The sequence below is a fragment of the Pseudophryne corroboree genome, chromosome 3, assembly GCF_028390025.1.
Source record: "Pseudophryne corroboree isolate aPseCor3 chromosome 3, aPseCor3.hap2, whole genome shotgun sequence".
In the NCBI taxonomy this organism is placed as follows: Eukaryota; Metazoa; Chordata; class Amphibia; order Anura; family Myobatrachidae; genus Pseudophryne; species Pseudophryne corroboree.
In genome coordinates this window covers 674872502-674895851 of record NC_086446.1, presented here as the reverse complement: position 1 = coordinate 674895851, position 23350 = coordinate 674872502, and the positions used below count along the sequence as shown (strand labels likewise).

General features: G+C 48.0%; 1 protein-coding gene across 1 annotated transcript in view; it reads left to right on the top strand.

Annotated features, from left to right (window-relative positions):
- KAZALD1 (Kazal type serine peptidase inhibitor domain 1) overlaps positions 1-16791 on the top strand; it is a 195859-nt gene extending 179068 nt beyond the window's left edge. The window contains exons 4-5 of the mRNA XM_063961902.1: positions 11664-11811; positions 13929-16791. Of these exons, the coding sequence (XP_063817972.1) occupies positions 11664-11811; positions 13929-14020 (240 nt within the window). The 3' untranslated portion in view covers positions 14021-16791. The remainder of the gene's footprint in view (positions 1-11663; positions 11812-13928) is intronic.
- The last annotated feature ends 6559 nt before the right edge of the window (positions 16792-23350 follow it).

Below are 23350 nucleotides of genomic sequence, written 5' to 3'. Positions count from 1 at the left end.
AGTAACTGGCCCGCTTGTACCTGTAGTTCTACAACAAAAAATACCCAAATAAAAACACAACACACCTTCAAAGTAAAAATTTATTAAAACACACTTACTCACACATACTACATCCCACCAGGGACATAGGGAGTGCGGTTCCGGTGGAGCTCGAGCTCCAGGTGCCGAAGACAGTACAGGGAGCCGCAGCTCGACTCCGCCGGAACCTCTGCCTGGCTGCAAGCAGCTCGCAGCTGTAAGTCAATGACAACTGGAAGCCCGAGCTGCTTCAAATCTGTCCCTCCCCTCCCTCCTCTCCCGTCCTTCCTCTCCGCTCCCCTCCCCTCCGGTCCATGACTTGCATGTGACGTCACGCGTCACATGCACGGACGGCGGAGACACGGCCAGCAGTAGTCGGGAAGCAGGAGTGGGCAGGTGAGTATTTTTTTTGTTTTGTTTTTTATTTTATTTTGTGTTTGCAGTGCTACCAGGGGGCACACCTACTGGGGCAAATCTACAGGAGGCACAACTACTCCAGGCACAGCTACAGGGGGCACAACTACTCCAGGCACAGCTACAGGGGGCACATCTACTGGGGGCAAATCTACAGGGGGCAAAACTACTCCAGGCACAGCTACAGGGGGCACATCTACTGGGGGCAAATCTACAGGGGGCACAACTACTCCAGGCACAGCTACAGGGGGCACAACTACTCCAGGCACAGCTACAGGAGGTACATCTACTGGGGGCAAATCTACAGGGGGCACAACTACTCCAGGCACAGCTACAGGGGGCACAACTACTCCAGGCACAGCTACAGGGAGCACAACTACTCCAGGCACAGCTACAGGGGGCACATCTACTGGGTGCAAATCTACAGGGGGCACAACTACTCCAGGCACAGCTACAGGGAGCACAACTACTCCAGGCACAGCTACAGGGGGTACATCTACTGGGGGCAAATCTACAGGGGGCACAACTACTCCGGGCGCAGCTATAGGGGGCACAACTACTCCAGGCACAGCTACAGGGGGCACAACTACTGGGGGCAAATCTACAGGGGGCACATCTAGTGGGGGCAAATCTACAAGGGGTACAACTACTCCAGGCAGAGCTACAGGGGGCACAACTACTCCAGGCACAGCTACAGGGGGCACATCTAGTGGGGGCAAATCTACAGGGGGCACAACTACTCCAGGCACAGCTACAGGGGGCACATCTACTGGGGGCAAATCTACAGGGGGCACAACTACTCCAGGCACAGCTACAGGGGGCACAACTACTCCAGGCACAGCTACAGGGGGTACATCTACTGGGGGCAAATCTACAGGGGGCACAACTACTCCAGGCACAGCTACAGGGGGCACAACTACTCCAGGCACAGCTACAGGGAGCACAACTACTCCAGGCACAGCTACAGGGGGTACATCTACTGGGGGCAAATCTACAGGGGGCACAACTACTCCGGGCGCAGCTATAGGGGGCACAACTACTCCAGGCACAGCTACAGGGGGCACAACTACTGGGGGCAAATCTACAGGGGGCACATCTAGTGGGGGCAAATCTACAAGGGGTACAACTACTCCAGGCAGAGCTACAGGGGGCACAACTACTCCAGGCACAGCTACAGGGGGCACATCTACTGGGTGCAAATCTACAGGGGGCACAACTACTCCAGGCACAGCTACAGGGGGCCAACTACTCCAGGCACAGCTACAAGGGGGCACATCTACTGGGGGCAAATCTACAGGGGGCACAACTACTCCAGGCACAGCTACAGGGGGCACATCTAGTGGGGGCAAATCTACAGGGGGCACAACTACTCCAGGCATAGCTACAGGGGGCACAACTACTGAGGGCACAACTACTCCAGGCACAGCTACAAGGGGCACATCTACTGGGGGCACAACTACTCCAGGCACAGCTACAAGGAGCACATCTACTGGGGGCACAACTACTCCAGGCACAGCTACAAGGGGCACATCTACTGGGGGCACAACTACTCCAGGCACAGCTACAAGGGGCACAACTACTCCGGGCACAGCTACAAGGGGCACATCTACTGGGGGCACAACTACTGGGTCCATAACTACAGGGGGCATAACTGTGGCCACGCCCCTTACCTATGAAGCCACGCTCCGATTTTTGCCCGCGTGCCCTCGGCGCGCACTATGCTTGACATATGGGTGGGGGGGGGGCGCCAAAGGAAACTTTCACCCTGGATGTCACAAGGTCTAGAACCGGCCCTGGTGGCCACGCCTCCAATTCAGTACAGAGGTGGGGGGGCGCCAAAACATACCTTGCTCCAGGCACCATGACACCTTGCTACACCTCTGCATCCCACGCCGATCACGTCCACTTGCCAGTAGAATCCAATAGGGGTACCTATAAAAATGAAAATTATACTTACAAACTTCGTTTTTGAAGTAATACACAGGAGGGGGGGGGAGGGGAGGGGAGAGAGAGAGAATGAACCTCGGATAAAGCTGCAGCGTCAGGCCTCCAGCTGCTCCTTCTCTTGCCATCGGAGGAGGCCAGCGGCTCTTCTCAGCATCGGGTCGGCGCCGGGACAGAGCCACACAGGAGGGGGAACATGCGGCAGGTGTGGGTGACCTTCTGTTGCCAGCAGAGGGAGCAGGTCTGCCAGCGGCTCTTCTCAGCATCGGCCCGGCGCAGGGACAGTGCCACACAGGAGGAGAACATGCGGCAGGTGTGGGTGACTGGCCCTATCGACGAGGAACTTATAATAGTGCTGCTTTGTCGTCGATTTTCAATGGCCTTTTAAAGCCCAGTACTTGGCCCCGCCCCCCACTTTATTCCCATTAACATTGTCAACGGAAGGCACTGTTATCAGTGTCTCCAAAACTACTTTCATGTCTTAAAATGAATATAATAATATAACGAAGATACTTACGACACAGAATATGTGTCATGTGACATGTTATTCTGCTTTGAAAGCAACATGCTTCTTTAATATACTAACATCTAAAATCATGGCTGAAGCTTATAATAATGGGTAACAGGATAGAGAGCATTAATTTCTGTTTCTAGGATATACTGTAATTAACATCTGGTACTGCCCAATCAGGACTGGTGAATATATAAATTGGGGTGAGAAGTTGTTGCAGGGTGATGGGAATGTTGTGGTTATGGGTAGGCTTGGTAAAGTAGGGTGCAAAATGATTAAAGAGATGGGGGAAGGATTATAGAGTGTTTCATTTACACTGAACAAAGTCTGTAGAAAACACAATTAAGCAGTGTCTGTTCCTGCATTCTGTCCTGTAATGTGTATTTTCAGTTATTACTTAATTTGTTAACTTCTTCTTCATGGCAAAATCTTTCCGCGAACAGGATCTATAACTTGGCACATTATATATCATTACAATTGCGTTGCTGAGTCTGATCACCAGAATTTCCACCCAAACAATATGTCCACACTTGTACTGTAGGTGCCCAAACAGCACAAGATCTGCCTATTTCTTGTCCTGGTGCTACAATGCAATATAACTTCTGATATAGGGCCTAATTCAGGTTGGATCGCAAAATTTGCATTGCGCACGTGCTAGCAAAAACAGCGACAGAAAATGTGTGCACACTGTGATCACAATGCAGCCGCCGTTTTAGTGACAGGAGGCCGGTGTTCCTGGGTGAAAATCCAACGTTTTCTGGGTGTGTCTGAAAAAACACTGGCTTGCCCAGGCGCTTTTAAGGAGGGCCTCTGACGTCAGCGATGACCACTTCCAGACTCTTGTTCAGCAAAAATTGAGGACGACCTTGCCTGGCGCAGATAGGAAAAATCTTCGATGTTCCGGTAATTGCGTATGATTTTGCAATTAGCCCGCATATTGCAATGCATTCACAATTTCTGCAACAGGTGTTTTTTCTCTATTTCTGGGCGGCAACTATTTGATCGCAGAAGCGGCTTTTTAGCAGAAACTGCATTCCTTACTAAATTAGGCCCTCAACCGTGATGCGTTATCTATAACACAGGTTCTCAAACTCGGTCCTCAGGACCCCACACGGTGCATGTTTTGCAGGTCTCCTCACAGAATCACAAGTGAAATAATTAGCTCCACCTGTGGACCTTTTAAAATGTGTCAGTGAGTAATTAATACACCTGTGCACTTGCTGGGTTACCTGCAATACATGCACTGTGTGGGGTCCTGAGGACAGAGTTTGAGAACCACTGATCTATAAGATGAATGCACACAACTCATAGGGGTATATTCAATAAGAGTTGGATCCATTCCAACATGCATTTGTCGGAATGGATCCAACAACCCCTATTCAATGGACGGCCAAATCCGACTGTCTTATTTGGTCATACACAGGGACCCGTTCTGCCGCTGCTGTCAGCGGCTGCAGATGCGCTGACAGCAGCGTCCAGGTGTGCAGATGGCGGCGGGTGAGAGCGGGATGGTGGTGGGGATAAGCTGGGCGGCGGGGAGAGCACAGATCGGCGGCCGGCGGGACGAGATGGCTGTGGGGGAACAGGTCTGCGGTGGCGGGGGGAGGCGCTGCAGGGAGAAAGGTACCTGGCCGGGGGACAGCCAGCTCCCCCCACCGGCCGTCGATCTCAGCTCCCCAGGCACCCGCAGCACCGCACGTCTCTTCACTTCAATCCGACTTGTTTTCAAGTTGGATTGAGTTTGTCGGAGAAGGGGCCAAAACCTGTTGAATTTGGTCCCATTTCCTTCAGAAGCACATGGATCGGCGGCTATTCCGCCGATCCACGTGTTTTCTGACAAGTTGGGAATTCCTGACTTGTGAAAAATCAGCCCCTATTGAATAGGTCGGAACCCCTTCCGACCTATTTCTGTCGGAAGCTGCCATCTTTCCGACAAGACGGCAGTTTCCGACAGTTATTGAATACAACCCATAGTGGTAATCTCCTGACAGCATTTCCAAAAAGTCAGTTTATGATCCTATTGATTTGCATGGACTCATTAATAATGACTGTGGTCGTTAGTGGGCACACATGCAGCAATTTTGGGCTAATTTACCAGTACCACTGAGCATATTGTCCATGCTCACGGTATACCCCTTCTGTGTTCCCCTGGCCTGTTAGCCCTTCACCTTTTCGATTGTGTGCTAGCAAGAGAAGGGCCTTGTCCCCTCATGCCTTTCCTTACACTATTTTAGAATCAATACTTCCTTTGATGGCACCTACGGGGTAATTCAGACCTGGTCGTAGCAGCAAGTTTGTTAGCAGTTGGGCAAAACCATGGGGGTAATTCCAAGTTGATCACAGCAGGAAATTTTTTAGCAGTTGGGCAAAACCATGTTCACTGCAGGGGGGGGGGGGGGGGCAGATATAACATTTGCAGAGAGAGTTAGATTTGGGTGGGTTATTTTGTTTCTGTCCAGGGTAAATACTGGCTGCTTTATTTTTACACTGCAATTTAGATTGCAGATTGAACTCACCACACCCAAATCTATCTCTCTCTGCACATGTTATATCTGCCTCCCCTGCAGTGCACATGGTTTTGCCCAACTGCTAAACATTTTCCTGCTGCGATCAACTTGGAATTACCCCCCATGTGCACTGCAGGTGTGGCAGATATAATATGTGTAGAGAGAGTTAGATTTGGGTGGGTTACTTTGTTTCTGTGCAGAGTAAATACTGCCTGCTTTATTTTTGCACTGCAATTTAGATTTCAGTTTGAACACACCCCACCCAAATCTAACTCTCTCTGCACATTTTATATCTGCCCACCCTGCACTGCACATGGGGGGTCATTCCGAGTTGATCGCATGTAGCAACTTTTTGCTGCTTGTGCGATCAACTAGACGCCGCCTATGGGGGAGTGTATTTTAGCATAGCAAGGCTGCGATCGCTTGTGTAGCCCTGCTATGCTAAAAAAGGTTTGTGCAGAACAAGACTAGCCCTGCAGTTACTTACCCTGTGCGATAGATCCAGCGATGAAGGTCCCGGAATTGACGTCAGACAAACGCCTGGACACACCTGCGCTTGGATCTCCACGCCCGGAAAACGGTGAGTATCCGCACCGGAACGCCTCCCCGCTGTCAGTGTTCTTGCGATCGCGCTAGCGATCACTTTCTTCTGGACGTTGCCCGGCGACGGCTGTCGCCGGGCAACAAAGCGCCTGCGCAATGTGGCCGCCACGCATGTGCAGTTCCGACCTGTTTGCACGGGTCGGAATGACCCCCATGGTGTTGCCCAACTGCTAACAAATTTGCTGCTGCGATCAACTCTGAATTACCCCCCTAGTCCCTGGTTTTCTGTATATACCTTGTACTTGTCCTATATTGAAAAAAATTGTCAGGTGTCTCTTGTTCCTATTCACTGCTGTTCTGCTTCATAAGCACTAATAATGCCCCTAGATGAGGCACTCCCTCATCAAGAAATCACCATGCCAATGTTGAAAGTGGAGTGTACTACTGTGCTGCTGACGCCATGTTGCTACTACAGGGAAGCTTCATTACCTGTACCAAGATGGCCTCAAATGCTACTACAGAGTTTGTGGGGAGCCATCTTCAGCCTGTGTGAGACTGTTATACCGCTTTCACATCGCTAACCCGGTAAAGAACCGGCTTTTGAACACGCTTCCGACCCGGGTCTGAACACGCTATACCCCTTTCACATCGCAGTTTGGAGCCGTGTTATTACTGGGTTATTCCCGGGTTGGTGCCTTTCACATTGAACCCGGTTCACCCTTTGAAAACATTTGTGATGTCATTATAAATGGACTTTTCTGTCTCCTATTGATGAGGTTTGAAAGGTATTACAAGGAGGGGCTGGGGAGTGCTCAGTAGTGCAGCAATCATGGCCGACACAGCACATGTCTCTATAGACTTTGTGATAGTCTCAGCTGTACTGCTCTTGGATTCAGCCTGTGAGAGGATATTTGAGCTTCTCACATTCTGTAGCTTGTTCAGCAGCTATGTTATGAGGAGGAGGAGGCTGCAGTATTTGAGAGACACCGCCATTCGTCGCCGGCAATACCTGCGCAGGAGGAGATCGTTTATATCGGCTTCTGTGACCACCATACTTAACCTTAACCTCACTACTCAATGAAAATTGTGGTCTAGAGAACGTAACAGCTCCCGTACCTCATCCTCACTCCAGTTTGCCATATTCTCCAAGCACTGTAGCAATGCAGCACTGTGAATGTAGTATAAATAAAAACACACTGTTTAAAGCGTGCTGCCTGTTTATTTCCGGGTTCAGACAGGTGACATCATGCAGGGAGACAACCTATCACCTCCTTTTTAAGATTACCGGGTTGAATATAGCGGGTCTGAGGCTTTCACACTGCCAAATGAACTGGTTCTGAACCGTGTAGGATCCTTCTTTTACACGGGTAGAAATACCGGGTTGTTTGACACAGTAAATTCATAATGGCGCTTTCACACTGCACCTCAAACCGGGTTGACACGGCTCAAACTCGGCAATATACCGGGTTATTTTTGCGATGTGAAAGGGGTATTAGTGTGCCAAAGTGGAAGACAGTAATTTTCCACCTACTGTAGTGCCAGTAAGACCTTCGATTACCTGCTGGTTTAGACGCAGTTCCACCATCCTGTATTGCTACCCCGTACCTACATACACTTACCGGCTGGTGAGCTGTATGACACTTTCCTCCACTCAAGCTCCACGACATCTACCTGTGTGTGTAACAGTGAGTACGGCTGTACCTGTTTTTCTCCAATGAAACTACTCCACTGGTTAAGTAACTTGGCTGTTCATAGTTGTAAGGCAGCTGCTGGTGCAGGGGTTAAAGTAGGCTGGAACGTGATGGAATTGCGTTCCGTCACTTGTAATTGGAAGCGGTCTGCCCGCCCACCTTGCCCAGCCACAGGAACTAAGTACAGGCAGCTGCCTGATTATTAATGAGACTTGCACTGCAGACTTCCCCCATGTTTGCTTCGCCTCAACCTGCCCATAACATCTAAGTACAGGCTGCTGCTGCCCATGAGGTACACCGACACTTGACACTGCAGGCTTAACTATTGCGCCTCTGCCCGCCCACCATGCCCAGCCACACTAAGTACAGGCAGCTGCAGCCTACCGGGTGTTCTGCTTTGCGTCCCCAGATCAGTAGATGTAGTGGGTGGGCGGTACTACAGACAGAGTTTGACATGGCCCGCTCCACCACCTCCAGTCCCTCACATCTGGTGGGAATGAGAACGCAGTGACATCATCATGGGTCTATGGCTCCTGCAGCGTGAAGAGAAGCCACCCTGAGAAGACCCATGCGGATGCTAAGACCAGTTAGTACAAAGGTTGAACTGGTTGCTGACACTGTGCTTGGAATGAAATACTCTGCAGCAGTGCAGCTACTGGTTAGTTATTAATTATGGCTAATTTATAATAGGGTTACTCTTATGTGTGTATTCTGTTTATTGTGACTGACCCTAGGCCGAGGGGCTGATATATATTTACTGATAACCTTGCTGCCCTCTCCCCACCCCCCACTGTATGTGATCTCTTACACTACTGCCCCCCACTGTATGTGATCTCTTACACTACTGCCCCCCACTGTATGTGATCTTCCCTTACTTCTGTGTGAGCACACTCCCCCTATATATGTGATCTTCCTTCTCCCAGTGTGTTATCACAGTCAGGGCCGGTGCTAGGGTGTTTGGTGCCCCCCTGCAAACTATAAGTTTGCGCCCTCCGATACATTACAAAGGGACAGCGCGCGTCAAAAAAAGAGGATGTGGTCTCACAAGGAAGGTAGTAGCGCAGCTTACACATAACTCCCCAGTAGTAGCGCCGCTTATACATAACGCCCCCGGTAGTAGTGCAGCTTACACATAATGCCCCAGTAGTAGCGCTGCTTATACATAACACCTCCAGTAGTAGTGCAACTTACACATAACGCCCTGGTAGTAGCGGAGCTTACACTTTACACCCACTGTAGTAGCGCAGCTTACACATAACATCCCCAGTAGTAGCGCAGCTTACACATACCGCCCCAGTAGTAGGGCAGTTTACACATTACACCCCAATAGTAGCGCCGCTTATACATAATACCTACTGTAATAGCGCAGCATACACATAACGCCCTGGTAGTAGCACAGTTTACACTTTACACCCCTGGTAGTAGCGCAGTTTACACATAACGCCCCTGGTAGTAGCTCAGCTTACACATAACACCCAGGTACTAGCGCAGTTTACACATAATGCCCCCGGTAGTAGTGCATACATAATGCCCACAGAAATACAGATTATTCACATTCCCCCCTGGCCCACACACACATACATACACATACTGTACATACATACATACATACATACATACATACATACATATACACACACAGATGCTTTCTCTCTCACTCTCCCTCCACTTACTTATTACCATCTGGCAGGCTGGAACTAGAGCAGCATGTCTCCATCCTTAGCAGTCTGCTGGTCAGTGTAGCCCCGCCCCCTCAGTTCGTGCAGCTCCGCCCACTTTTCAACCCCCAACAATGACGCTGTCACCACGGGGAGGAGGAGGCTTCTTCATGCTGCCTGTCAGTGTGACAGGCACAGCAGCCGGAAGCAGCAGGGTGAACAGGGCGGCACAGCACAGGGATGCAGAGCAGGGAGAGTGCCTCTCCAACTTGATGCCTACCTGCTCTGCATTCCTTTGCTGAGCGGGTAGCGCCGGGCCTGATCACACTGATCCTACTGTATGCGTTCTCCCTACTCCACTGCCCCCCTTCATACAGGTATATGATTACCTTGCTCCCACTGATCCACAACTGCATGCGATCTCCCACTGATACTCCCACTGTATGGGATCACCCTGCTCTCAGTTTCTACCCACTAGTTATCACTTTGCACCTATTGTCCTGCACTGTATGTAATCACCCTGCAGCCACTGTCACCCCACTTCACTATAAACTGAATGTGATCACACCTCACCCACTTTTCCCTCACTATCACCCTACTCCCACTGCATGTGATCACCCTGCTGGGGCTGGGATTGCATACCTCGCAGCTTTCTACTCCAGTGATTTGGGACATGCCGTGCCAGAGGCGTGACTGCGCTTGAAAAGGGAGCTGTATCTCATGAGGTGTGGGTGGGGCAGAGGGGTAGGGCTTAGAGCAGCAACCCCCATTTTAGTCATTTTGGGGGAATGCCTATAGCTCCCTGAGCAGCTGGGTAGCCCCCAGCTAAACCTCTCTGCACTAATAATTGCTGTGCGCATGCACACGGTATCTATTCAGCGACCATCGGCTGCTTTGCAGAGCAGCGGTGATCACTGGCTCTCCCATCTGTAACCCCCTCCCACGGGACACAATTAGCGGGACCGTCCAGATGTATTTGGGACAGTTGGGAGGTATGGGGTTGTGTTGTCTCCCATGTGGGAGGGGCTAGATGTGTGTGTGTGTGTGTGTGTGTGTGTGTGGGGGGGGGGTTAGGGACGTGAGTTCCACTTCCTTCCCAGGGTTGGACTGACCCACAGGGGAAACCCCAGGGTGGACCCCACTACCTGGTTGTTGTTTTTTTCCCCACCTCCTCCTCTCGATATCAGGTCTCAGACTGTGCAATTGAATTAAACATTATACATATTTTTCCTAAAACTGCACAGGAATATGGTATACTCTCTGCAATGCATGCCTGTGATTAATGTGGTGCCTTATCATGCATGCACTGGCAGCATTTAGAATATATATTTCTCAATAGACTCAGATGCATCTAATGGTTAGACAAAGTAATGTGGTGGCTGGCCACACCCTCCCTGGAGACTGACCACACCCCTAAGTATGGGTCCCTACCCCTGCATTTCCCTGGTGGGCCCTTCATGCCCCAGTCCGACACTGCACCTATCTAGGACCACTCTAAGCACCATGCTGGTGTTTACAGAAACTCTGCTATATCCACACGCCTGTACACACATATTTCCAACAGTCCCAATCGTCACGTGGCCATGTCCACTCTTCCCATTCCGGGATCTGAAATGTTGGGAGGAATGAATATGAATAAGAGTTAGTACTGTATATCGTAGTTGACAAACAATAGCACAGACTTGCTCAAGGATGCCAATGTCATTAATAGTGGAATAGCTTAGGATGGTGAAACAGTAACTCATTTCAATCCCCCCAATTTAATTTGGATCCATGTAAAGCACATTTGTTCATTTAATTTATGTGGGTCTTGCACTTAAGGAGGAGCCGTGTGCATTATGTAATACTGTTAAAAAAATGATGTTTCATATAGCAGAGAACATTTTTATCCTGTGCTCTATTCAGACTTCCTCCAGCTCGCACACCAGCAGGGGTGTGACGTGTCCGGGAAGCTGGCTCAGGAGTACAGCACAAGACACAGTGCCCTGACTCAGGAGCAAGTAAAAAAAAAAATTTGAGCAAACAAGGAGCAATTTGCTCCTGGAACAAACCATATTGCAATGCGAGGGTTGCAGGTGCTTTTATTTTCTACCAAGCAGGGAAAATACTAACTTGTTTTACAAGTAGCGACAAATACTGGGCTCCAAAAGGTAGAATTCAACTTGGAGACTCCACTTCCCATTTACAAATTTCTCTCCACACTTTAAATCTGCACACCCCAGCTCTTGCAGTGTAACTCTAATCCCCCCCTAAACCCACCCCCGGGTGCAAATTGTTCCTTTTTTTTTATTTAGTCTTACAGTAGCTCTGAATCGGGCAGTATGTAGTAAAATAATGCCAAAGTATCTAATAGTTCAACGTTTTTATATGTTTCTAGTTTAGGGGAGGTCCACAGAAGTATGAAGTGACGGGATGGCTCCAGATACAATTAGTCCGTGTTACAGATGAAGGAACATACCGATGCTACGCCAAGAACAAAATTGGTGAAGTGATGGCAGGAGCCACACTCACCGTGCTCACACCAGGTAAAATGTACAGGAGATTTAATTTGAATAAAGCTTTAGGTTGAATATTAAGAACTAATATTATGAACTTAATTACCATATTTTGTTTATGGTAGACAAGGGTGATAACCTAAACATATTATTATTATTATTATTATTATTATTATTATTATTATTATTATTATTAGAATACTAGTTACCAGAAGAGTTTGGCCAATTTCACTCATCTCCAGATATGAAATCTATTTTTTCTATTTAAGCTTTAATTGCCTTTCACTGCTTCTAAAAACAATGTAGCGCATTGAGGGGGTCTATTCATCATCCCTTAATTTTTACAAAAGTAGGTGAAATTGAAAATTTTCACCTACTTTTAAAGAAATCAAGCATCTGGGCCACTCATTATAAATTTAACACAGGAGATATCATGGATTTCTCCTGCCTCGATCTATCTGCTTTCCCCATACACCAGTGTAAGGACCTAAATTTGTCAATCTTCGAAAATACAAACTTTCCGAGCTTGACTGTGGGAACCTTGGCCATCTTTAGATGACATTTATTACCATACCCCTGCGCCTTTCTATAGGAAGGAGATCTGGGATTGTGAAGAGGTATTTGATTGGATCCATCCACCCTCTGGTGTTAGGAATAGTGGGGACAGGTGATGTGTGAACTTACATACAGTATGTGCACTAGCACTGCCGTGTCAGACTAGACAGTACTGTTTCACCTCTATTAAAGTAACGGTGAGAGGAATCGCGGGGACAGCTGACCACCCGGCCCCTGATAATTCATATAATGAAATTGCCCCAAAGAAAGCAATTAAAGATTACAGGTAAAATCCTCAGTAAAAATTAGATATGTTTAACATAATGGTTACTTGTAATAAGACACTAAGGGGCTCATTTATCAATCAGTGATACATTTCACTGTGAGTGATAAATTGCACCAGCCAATCAGCTCATAACTGTAATTTTTTAAACACAGTCTGTAACATGGCAGTTAGGAGCTGATTGGCTGGTGCAATTTATCACTCACAGTGATATTTATCACTCATTGATAAATGAGCCCGTTAGGGGTATATTTACTAAAATGCAGGTTTATAAAAGTGGAGATGTTGCCTATAGCAACCAATCAGAATCTACTATAGCACCTTCTAGAAAATAATAGCTAGAATCTGATTGGTTGCTATGTGCACTTTTATAAGCCCACACTATTTTTGTGATGTAGCTGCTAGATGTAATCTGGCATGTCCAGGTTGGTATTGCCTTAAAACAAATTGTCTCTATAAATCTAGCCTCTACACTAAATCTAGGGGTGGTATTCATGTGACCAGTGGTCGGGAGACCGACAGTCACATGACCTCCTCCAGCATCCCGACACCTCACTATCCCGATGGTCGGCATGCCGACCAACAGGGACTATTTCCACTCATGGGTATCCACGACACCCATAGAGTGGGAATAGAACCCGTGGCGACCGCAGGTCGCCACCGATCCCACAGCGTGGCGAGCGCAGCGAGCCCACAAGGGGCTTGCTGCACTCGCCCCTCCCCGATGGGATCCCGGCGTCGGTATGCTGCCGGGATCCCGGCGTTGGTATGCTGACCGGCGGTCTCCTGACCGCCGGTCAGCCATACTACACCCAAATGTAGGCACTGCCTGCATCTCACAGGCCATTATATTAGTCCAGAGTTGTTCTGTTTTCCTTAGAGTTTTCATTTAAGTTGCTACTGATGATATACATTTTGTGTCATACATTTACCATGGTAACCACAGACACATGCAATATGAGGTAGTGAGCAGAGGCATGTTCGTTGCATAGGCACATTCATTATCCAGTACGTGTCTACCGTGGAGCTTGGTGACTGGCTTGGATCAGTTTACACTCCTGGGAACAAGCAGAAACCAAAAGTTTCCACTTAAGAGACTCTTTCTTTGCACTGGCAACCATCGCAAAATGGAAAATGCCAATCTGCTTCAAGTTAAAGGGATACAAAACTTGCTGTTTAGAAAATGAAATATTCATCTTACAATATGAGTTTTTGTATCTTTTTCAAACTGTTCATTTGTTTTGTAGTTCGAAACAAAAACTCTGTTTACATTCATTAATCTGCATTGCCTGGTTTTTCCGTGCCTTAGATCAACTCAACATGACTGGGCTGTCTCTGCCAAAATTCCGTAACCAGTTACAAGAGGAAGATACAGACAGCGAGGATTCTGATTATTACTGAAATTCCATGGTATGGTGGATGCTGTAATCTGCTCTGGATCCTTCTCATAATTTCCATCTTACATGAGCAGAAGATTTCAAAGAAAGTAAATGCTGCGACAAGGGACAAATTTAAAGCACTTTATATTTTTGGACCCGCTCTTGTAAGCTTTGTAAAATATCCTTTGAAGGACTTTTGAAGAAGTTACTTGTTTTCAGTATATCAGTATTAAAATGAATATTTGTTTTGGCAGACTGGAACTAACAAATATTGGTCGGGATTTAATGTGCCTGAGTTCAGCCGGCATCCCGTACATTGGCTGGATTCATCGGGATGTAGTGCTATTGTACATACAGTTTGTAAAAATGATTATTGTAGTCCCTTCGGTATACAAATTGTGTAAATGATTAGTTACAAACTGCATTGGCCAAGCCAAAATGTTTTGCTCAGTTTGTACTTTTGGAAAGAGGTTTGGAAACAGATCTGGCGTTTAGTGTGATTGGCTTGTGTAATCCCATCATTTTTTAGGAACCCCCCCCCCCCCCCCCAGCTTTTAAATAGCAAGTAAGGCTACTATTTAGCATTGATATATATGGTACTGAGCTGTTTAATATACATGCAATAACTTATGCATATGCCCACAATGCTCTCTTTCTCAGGTTGCCACGTTAGCTAGGGAGTGCTTCCTTAATACAACAAACACATAGTGACAGACAGGTTGGCAGAGATGCATGACGCGGGCTGGTTATTTAATACACGGGGCCTACATCAGGGGACTACATTTCCAGCTTTCTGACCTGTACCAGATGCAGTGCTGTAGCAGAATGCCCCTACTCCCTGGGCAGGCACCTGTGGTCTCTTGCGCTATCCTATCCCCTGCTAACATGACCTCACACAAGTGCTGCTCCCCCTCTCCTGGGTTCCGTTGGGGTGGAGACCTTGCTGCCTGCTTACCCTCGTGCGTCCCTGGGTACAGCATATATCAGATCTTTTTTTCACACTGTCCCAAAGATGTAGGATGAGTTTCAAATATCTAACGGAGTGACCACCTGGAAGAATTGGCAAGTCTCCCAGAGCCGGACGACACCTGCCTGCAGCCGCCCACTTACCGAGCAAAAGTCTGCGTATGGGTGGCCAATGATTGTGTCATTGTGGCACCACCCCCTGTTTCACAATGCCAGTAATAATAGCATTGTGCAGGAGGGCAGGGCTAGCATGACGTATTCATGTCATCACGCCCACCAGCATGCAAACTTTCCCATAACACATTCCCACTGAGCCAACCCCCACTGAGCCAACCCCCACTGAGCCAGCCTGACTGTTCCCTCCCTGAGGGGTCAGCCTGGAAGTTGGCAAGCATGCTTAACACAGAGCAGTGGGTTTTTTTTACCATTATGGTTCATATCTAAACATTTCAATTTTGAAGATTAGTCATCCTTTAATAAAGTTGCAAACCCCTGTAAAAATGGAGTGTATTTCTTTAACATACACTGGTTACCTGTAGGTAGAAAGATTTTGTTATTTTTTATTATTGCGGTTCAAGCTGCAATTAATGATTACAGCTTGCTTAACGAGAGACAGAGAGGTTTCAGAACACCCAGTTTCTTAGCAGACACGTCCCACCATGCAACATCGGTCATCATATGATGAATTAGAAGGTTTGTGACTGACTGGTTCTCACAGCTCAAGGTTTACTCTCCAATGTTACAGCAGAAACCCCATTCTTCCCTGTGTGAGAGTTTTTTTTAATGTGGAAAACATATAACGGCAAACAAAATGATTTTGCACAGGAAACACCTGGGTTATAAAAGAAGAAAAAAAAAATCAACTTAATGTTAAAAAAATTGCAGTAAATAAAAAGTATGCGGGTCAGCTGGTTTAAAGTGCAGCTAAAATATTGCTTAGGCATCTTGCATCGTTTTCTTTCTAAGGTTCATATAGCATTGTATGACATTACAAAACCCTTGTGTGTAGAGACAACTGTTGTCCGGATTATCTGACATTCTAGGTTTTAATTTTTGATACAAAACAAATTGTAAATTGCATTTTAGGTGTGGCACATCTTTAAGGGGCCTATTCATTTAAAGGGCCTATTCATTATACTTTATCGGCCTTCTGCATGATTTTAGTAATTGGTCCATTCATTATTAGGGGCCCGACGGTGTGCCTAGAATCATCAATGTTGTTGGTTCCCAAAGCCCTGCTGCTTCCTATGGCAAGGAGGTCTGGGGTTGCGAAGAGGGTCCTGAGTACTGCAGCTGTACGCATGCATTAACTCAGGTTATATAAGAGCAGTTAGCCGAACCTGTAGTGGTTAGTATCACTGCTACTGTGGTAGCAGTGCTATGGATTGTGCTCCTAAGACCAGCTGTGCATGCGCTGGAGCAAAACTGATTTGCTCCTGTATTTAAGTATCCACGGCCACAACTCATGAGCGTTTGATAATTATTTGGAGGGCCCCCCGAGCCCCCCATGTTATACTTAACTACTCTCTCAGATTCTGCAGGAGGCACCCGGTTTCTCAGATAGTCCCCTGAAGCCCCGGAAGAGTGGTCACCTCTCCCACGTTCTGCCCACTTCCTAGTGAAGTGGGCAAAATGGGGAGATAAATATGGCGAAATTGCAGACCTGGCGGAGGGGTCGGAGTCTAATGACGTGAATATATGCTAATTGCATAGTATTAGCTCTGCCCTTATGCAAAATCCCACAGAGAAGGAAAAAGCTATTCAACAAAATAGCCTTTCTCTGACGTCCTAGTGGATGCTGGGAACTCCGTAAGGACCATGGGGATAGCGGGCTCCGAAGGAGGCTGGGCACTCTAGAAAGATTTATGACTACCTGGTGTGCACTGGCTCCTCCCACTATGACCCTCCTCCAAGCCTCAGTTAGATTTTGTGCCCGGCCGAGGTTGGATGCACACTAGGGGCTCTCCTGAGCCCTTAGAAAGAAAGTATAGATTTAGGTTTTTTATTTTCAGTGAGACCTGCTGGCAACAGGCTCACTGCAGCGAGGGACTAAGGGGAGAAGAAGCGAACTCGCCTGCTTGCAGCCGGATTGGGCTTCTTAGGCTACTGGACACCATTAGCTCCAGAGGGATCGACCGCAGGCCCAGTCCTTGGTGTTCGGTCCCGGAGCCGCGCCGCCGTCCCCCTTACAGAGCCAGAAGCAAGAAGAGGTCCGGAAAATCGGCGGCAGAAGACATCAGTCTTCACCAAGGTAGCGCACAGCACTGCAGCTGTGCGCCATTGCTCCTCACACACACTTCACACTCCGGTCACTGAGGGTGCAGGGCGCTGGGGGGGGGCGCCCTGAGAAGCAATTATAACACCTTGGCTGGCAAAAATACCACAATATATAGCCCCAGAGGCTATATATGTGGAAAATACCCCTGCCAGAATCCAGAAAAAAGCGGGAGAATAGTCCGCGGAAAAGGGGCGGAGCTATCTCCTACAGCACACTGGCGCCATTTCTCCTTCACAGATCCGCTGGAAGGAAGCTCCCTGGCTCTCCCCTGCAGTCTACACTACAGAAAAGGGTAAAAAAAGAGAGGGGGGGGGGGGGCACTAAATTTAGGCGCTGTATAAATTATATAGAAAAAGCAGCTATAGGGGACATAACTCAGTTAGTCCCTGCATTATATAGCGCTCTGGTGTGTGCTGGCATACTCTCACTCTGTCCCCCCAAAGGGCTTTTGTGGGTCCTGTCCTCTGTTGGAGCATTCCTTGTGTGTGTGCGGTGTGTCGGTACGGCTGTGTCGACATGTTTGATGAGGATAATGATGTGGAGACGGAGCAGATGCCTTTAGAAGGGATGTCACCCCCTGCGGGGCAGACACCTGAGTGGTTGAGCTTATGGAAAGAAATGAGTGCACGTATAGACTCCTTACATAAGAAATTTGACGACATGCCAAATGTGGGATAGCCGACTTCTCAGCTCGTGCCTGTCCAGGCGTCGCACAGGTCATCAGGGGCTCTAAAACGCCCGCTACCTCAGACCGCAGACCCAGATGTCGACACTGATACTGACACCAGTGTCGACGACGATGAGTCTAACCTGATGCCCACTAAGGCCATTCACTGCATGATTGAGGCAATGAAAGAGGTGTTACACATTTCTGATATAAATACAGGTACCACTAAAAAGGGTATTATGTTTGGGGAGAAAAAACTACCCGTAGTTTTTCCCCCATCAGATGAATTAAATGAAGTGATAAAAAATTGGTAATTCCTAAGAAGGTACTAATGGCGTTCCCTTTCCCGCCAGAGGATAGGTCACGTTGGGAAACACCTCCTAGGGTGGATAAAGCGCTCACACGTTTGTCTAAAAAGGTGGCACTACTGTCTCCGGATACGGCCGCCCTCAAGGAACCTGCTGATAGAAAGCAGGAGGCGATCCTGAAGTCTGTATATACACACTCAGGCATTATACTTAGGCCAGCTATTGCGTCAGCTTGGATGTGCAGTGCTGCCGCTGCGTGGTCAGATAAACTGTCAGAAAATATTGACACATTAGACAGAGACACGATCCTGTTAACCATAGACCATATAAAAGACTCAGTCTTATATATGAGAGATGCACAGAGGGAAATCTGCCGACTGGCATCTAAAGTTAGTGCATTGTCCATTTCTGCTAGGAGAGGCTTATGGACTCGCCAGTGGACAGGAGATGCAGATTCTAAAAGGCACATGGAAGTGTTGCTATATAAGGGTGAGGAATTATTTGGGGATGGTCTCTCGGACCTAGTTTCCACAGCAACGTCTGGGAAGTCAGCATTTTTACCCCATGTCCCCTCACAGCCTAAGAAGGCGCCGTTTTATCAGGTTCAGTCCTTTCGGACCCAGAAAAACATGCGTGGAAAAGGCGGGTCTTTTCTATCCAAAGGCAGAGGTAGGGGAAAAAGGCTGCAACAAACAGCAGGTTCCCAGGAGCAAAAGTCCTCCCCCGCTTCTTCTGCCAAGTCCGCCGCATGACGGTGGGGCTCCACAGGCGGAGCCTGGTACGGTGGGGGGCCGCCTCAAGAATTTCAGCGATCAGTGGGCTTGCTCACAGGTGGATCCCTGGATCCTTCAAATAGTATTTCAGGGGTACAAACTGGAATTCGAGGCGTCTCCACCCCACCGGTTCCTAAAATCTGCCTTGCCGATTGCTCCCTCAGACAGGGAGGCGGTGCTAGCGGCAATTCACAAGCTGTATTCCCAGCAGGTGATAATCAAGGTACCCCTACTTCAACAAGGCCGGGGTTACTATTCCACACTATTTGTGGTACCGAAACCGGACGGTTCGGTGAAACCCATTTTAAATTTGAAATCCTTGAACACATACATAAAAAAATTAAAGTTCAAGATGGAATCGCTCAGGGCGGTTATTGCGAGCCTGGAAGAGGGGGATTACATGGTATCCCTGGACATCAAGGATGCTTACTTGCATGTCCCCATTTACCATCCTCACCAGGAGTACCTCAGATTTGTGGTACAGGATTGCCATTACCAATTCCAGACGCTGCCGTTTGGACTGTCCACGGCACCGAGGGTATTTACCAAGGTGATGGCGGAAATGATGATACTCCTTCGAAAAAAGGGAGTTTTAATTATCCCGTACTTGGACGATCTCCTAATAAAAGCGAGGTCCAAGGAACAGTTGTTGGTGGGAGTAGCACTATCTCAGGAGGTGCTGCACCAGCACGGCTGGATTCTGAATATCCCGAAGTCACAGCTGGTTCCGACGACACGGCTACTGTTCTTGGGTATGATTCTGGATACAGTCCAGAAAAAAGTGTTTCTCCCGGAGAAGAAAGACAGGGAGTTGTCATCTCTAGTCAGAGACCTCCTGAAACCAAAACAGGTATCTGTGCATCGCTGCACGCGGGTCCTGGGAAAGATGGTGGCTTCTTACGAAGCAATTCCCTTCGGCAGGTTCCATGCCAGAATCTTTCAGTGGGACCTGTTGGACCAGTGGTCCGGATCGCATCTTCAGATGCATCGCTTATTAACCCTGTCTCCAAGAACCAGGGTGTCTCTACTGTGGTGGCTGCAGAGTGCCCATCTTCTAGAGGGCCGAAGGTTTGGCATACAGGACTGGGTCCTGGTGACCACGGATGCCAGCCTTCGAGGCTGGGGGGCAGTCACACAGGGAAGAAACTTCCAAGGACTATGGTCGAGTCAGGAGACTTCCCTTCACATAAATATTCTGGAACTAAGGGCCATCTACAATGCCCTAAGTCAAGCAAAATCCCTGCTCCTACGCCAGCCGGTGCTGATCCAGTCAGACAACATCACGGCAGTCACCCATGTAAATCGACAGGGCGGCACAAGAAGCAGGATGGCGATGGCAGAAGCCACAAGAATCCTCCGATGGGCGGAGAATCATGTACTAGCACTGTCAGCAGTGTTCATTCCGGGAGTGGACAACTGGGAAGCAGACTTCCTCAGCAGACACGACCTCCACCCGGGAGAGTGGGGACTTCATCCAGAAGTCTTCCAGATGCTGGTAAACCGTTGGGAAAAACCACAGGTGGACATGATGGCGTCCCGCCTCAACAAAAAGTTAAAAAGATATTGCGCCAGGTCAAGGGACCCTCAGGCGGTAGCTGTGGACGCTCTAGTGACACCGTGGGTATACCAGTCGGTTTATGTGTTCCCTCCTCTGCCTCTCATACCAAAGGTATTGAGAATAATAAGAAAGCGAGGAGTAAACACAATTCTCGTGGTTCCGGATTGGCCAAGACGAGCGTGGTACCCGGAACTTCAAGAGATGCTCTCAGAGGACCCGTGGCCTCTACCGCTCAGACAGGACCTGCTACAGCAAGGGCCCTGTCTGTTCCAAGACTTACCGCGGCTGCGTTTGACGGCATGGCGGTTGAACACCGGATCCTAAAGGAAAAGGGTATTCCGGAAGAAGTCATTCCTACGCTTATTAAGGCCAGGAAAGATGTTACGGCAAAGCATTATCACCGCATATGGCGGAAATATGTTGCATGGTGCGAGGCCAAAAAGGCCCCAACAGAGGAATTTCAACTAGGTCGATTTCTGCATTTCCTGCAAGCAGGAGTGAATATGGGCCTAAAACTAGGCTCCATTAAAGTACAGATCTCGGCTCTGTCAATTTTCTTTCAAAAAGAACTAGCTTCAGTACCTGAAGTTCAGACATTTGTGAAAGGAGTGCTGCATATTCAGCCCCCGTTTGTGCCTCCTGTGGCACCTTGGGATCTCAACGTGGTGTTGAGTTTCTTAAAATCACATTGGTTTGAGCCACTAAAAACCGTGGATCTGAAATATCTCACGTGGAAAGTGGTCATGTTATTGGCCTTGGCTTCAGCCAGGCGAGTGTCAGAATTGGCGGCTTTATCATGTAAAAGCCCTTATCTGATTTTCCATATGGATAGGGCAGAATTGAGGACTCGTCCCCAATTTCTCCCTAAGGTGGTGTCAGCGTTTCACCTGAACCAGCCTATTGTGGTGCCTGCGGCTACTAGGGATTTGGAGGACTCCAAGTTGCTAGACGTTGTCAGGGCCCTGAAAATATATGTTTCCAGGACGGCTGGAGTCAGAAAATCTGACTCGTTGTTTATCCTGTATGCACCCAACAAGCTGGGTGCTCCTGCTTCTAAGCAGTCTATTGCTCGCTGGATTTGTAGTACAATTCAGCTTGCACATTCTGTGGCAGGCCTGCCACAGCCAAAATCTGTAAATGCCCATTCCACAAGGAAGGTGGGCTCATCTTGGGCGGCTGCCCGAGGGGTCTCGGCTTTACAACTTTGCCGAGCAGCTACTTGGTCAGGGGCAAACACGTTTGCAAAATTCTACAAATTTGATACCCTGGCTGAGGAGGACCTGGAGTTCTCTCATTCGGTGCTGCAGAGTCATCCGCACTCTCCCGCCCATTTGGGAGCTTTGGTATAATCCCCATGGTCCTTACGGAGTTCCCAGCATCCACTAGGACGTCAGAGAAAATAAGAATTTACTCACCGGTAATTCTATTTCTCGTAGTCCGTAGTGGATGCTGGGCGCCCATCCCAAGTGCGGATTGTCTGCAATACTTGTAAATAGTTATTGTTAACTAAAGGGTTATTGTTGAGCCATCTGTTGAGAGGCTCAGTTGTTTTCATACTGTCAAACTGGATATAGTATCACGAGTTGTACGGTGTGATTGGTGTGGCTGGTAAGAGTCTTACCCGGGATTCTAAATCCTTCCTTATTATGTCAGCTCGTCCGGGCACAGTGTCCTAACTGAGGCTTGGAGGAGGGTCATAGTGGGAGGAGCCAGTGCACACCAGGTAGTCATAAATCTTTCTAGAGTGCCCAGCCTCCTTCGGAGCCCGCTATCCCCATGGTCTTTACGGAGTTCCCAGCATCCACTACGGACTACGAGAAATAGAATTACCGGTGAGTAAATTCTTATTTTTTCCCGCCCCAAAAAATCAGGATTCACTCGCAGAAACACACTGATTCTGCGTAAACAGCTGAATCATTGTGTTTTTTTTCCCATGTGCGACCAATTTTTTTTTTTTTACGCTGATTTTTCCTCTCAGCTGTTCAGTCCAACCCTGGGGCTTGCACGCTGGACTGCAGATACTCACGCGGGTGAACCCTGCTTATTGAATAGGTCCAGCTCGTCAATTAGTCGATTCCCCCCTTGGATGTGTCATGTGACCAGGAAGTGCACTGTAGCTGGAGATCAGTCAGTCAGCAGCAAGAGAAGACACAGGAATGCAGGTAGGAGACTCAATGGAGACTGTAGCTTAGTGGAGTGAGGGGAGAGTTACAGTGAGTAGGAGGTGAGGCAGGCTCCAAGCATTCTTACCCATCCTCATGTGTGCATCCCCAGACATTCACCTCACCACACGTCACTGGTGAAACATTATCTTAGCCACACTTGCTTATTCATTCTGGGAATCAATAAATGCTTAGGGGTAATATATTTAATACATTATATTATAAAATGCAGTCTGTGGAGTGAATGGGTGGGGACATAAAATAGACCATAGAAGTTGTGTTGGACATATTTAAAAGTGATCAGTAAATTCAGGTGTTTAATTTGTAATACTTGTTTTTAAGGTAGAGCTCATAAAGGGGGATACTTTCTTTCATATACTGTAACTGATAAAGGGATAGCTTATGTTACATATAGTACTCCATGTTTGGGCCAACCCTAATATTACTAATTTTTATTGTGCACCCACCATCCAGACACCCGGCGCCTTCCATTAAACTGATCATGCCAAAAAGTGTGCAGATAGTATATTAATGTCAGCTAGTTATAGAGCAGGCTTAGTGCATAGATTAAAATATCCCTAATATTTAGGATACATAAAGCTGAAATATTTAATAACTATATTAAAAATCTATGTTAAAA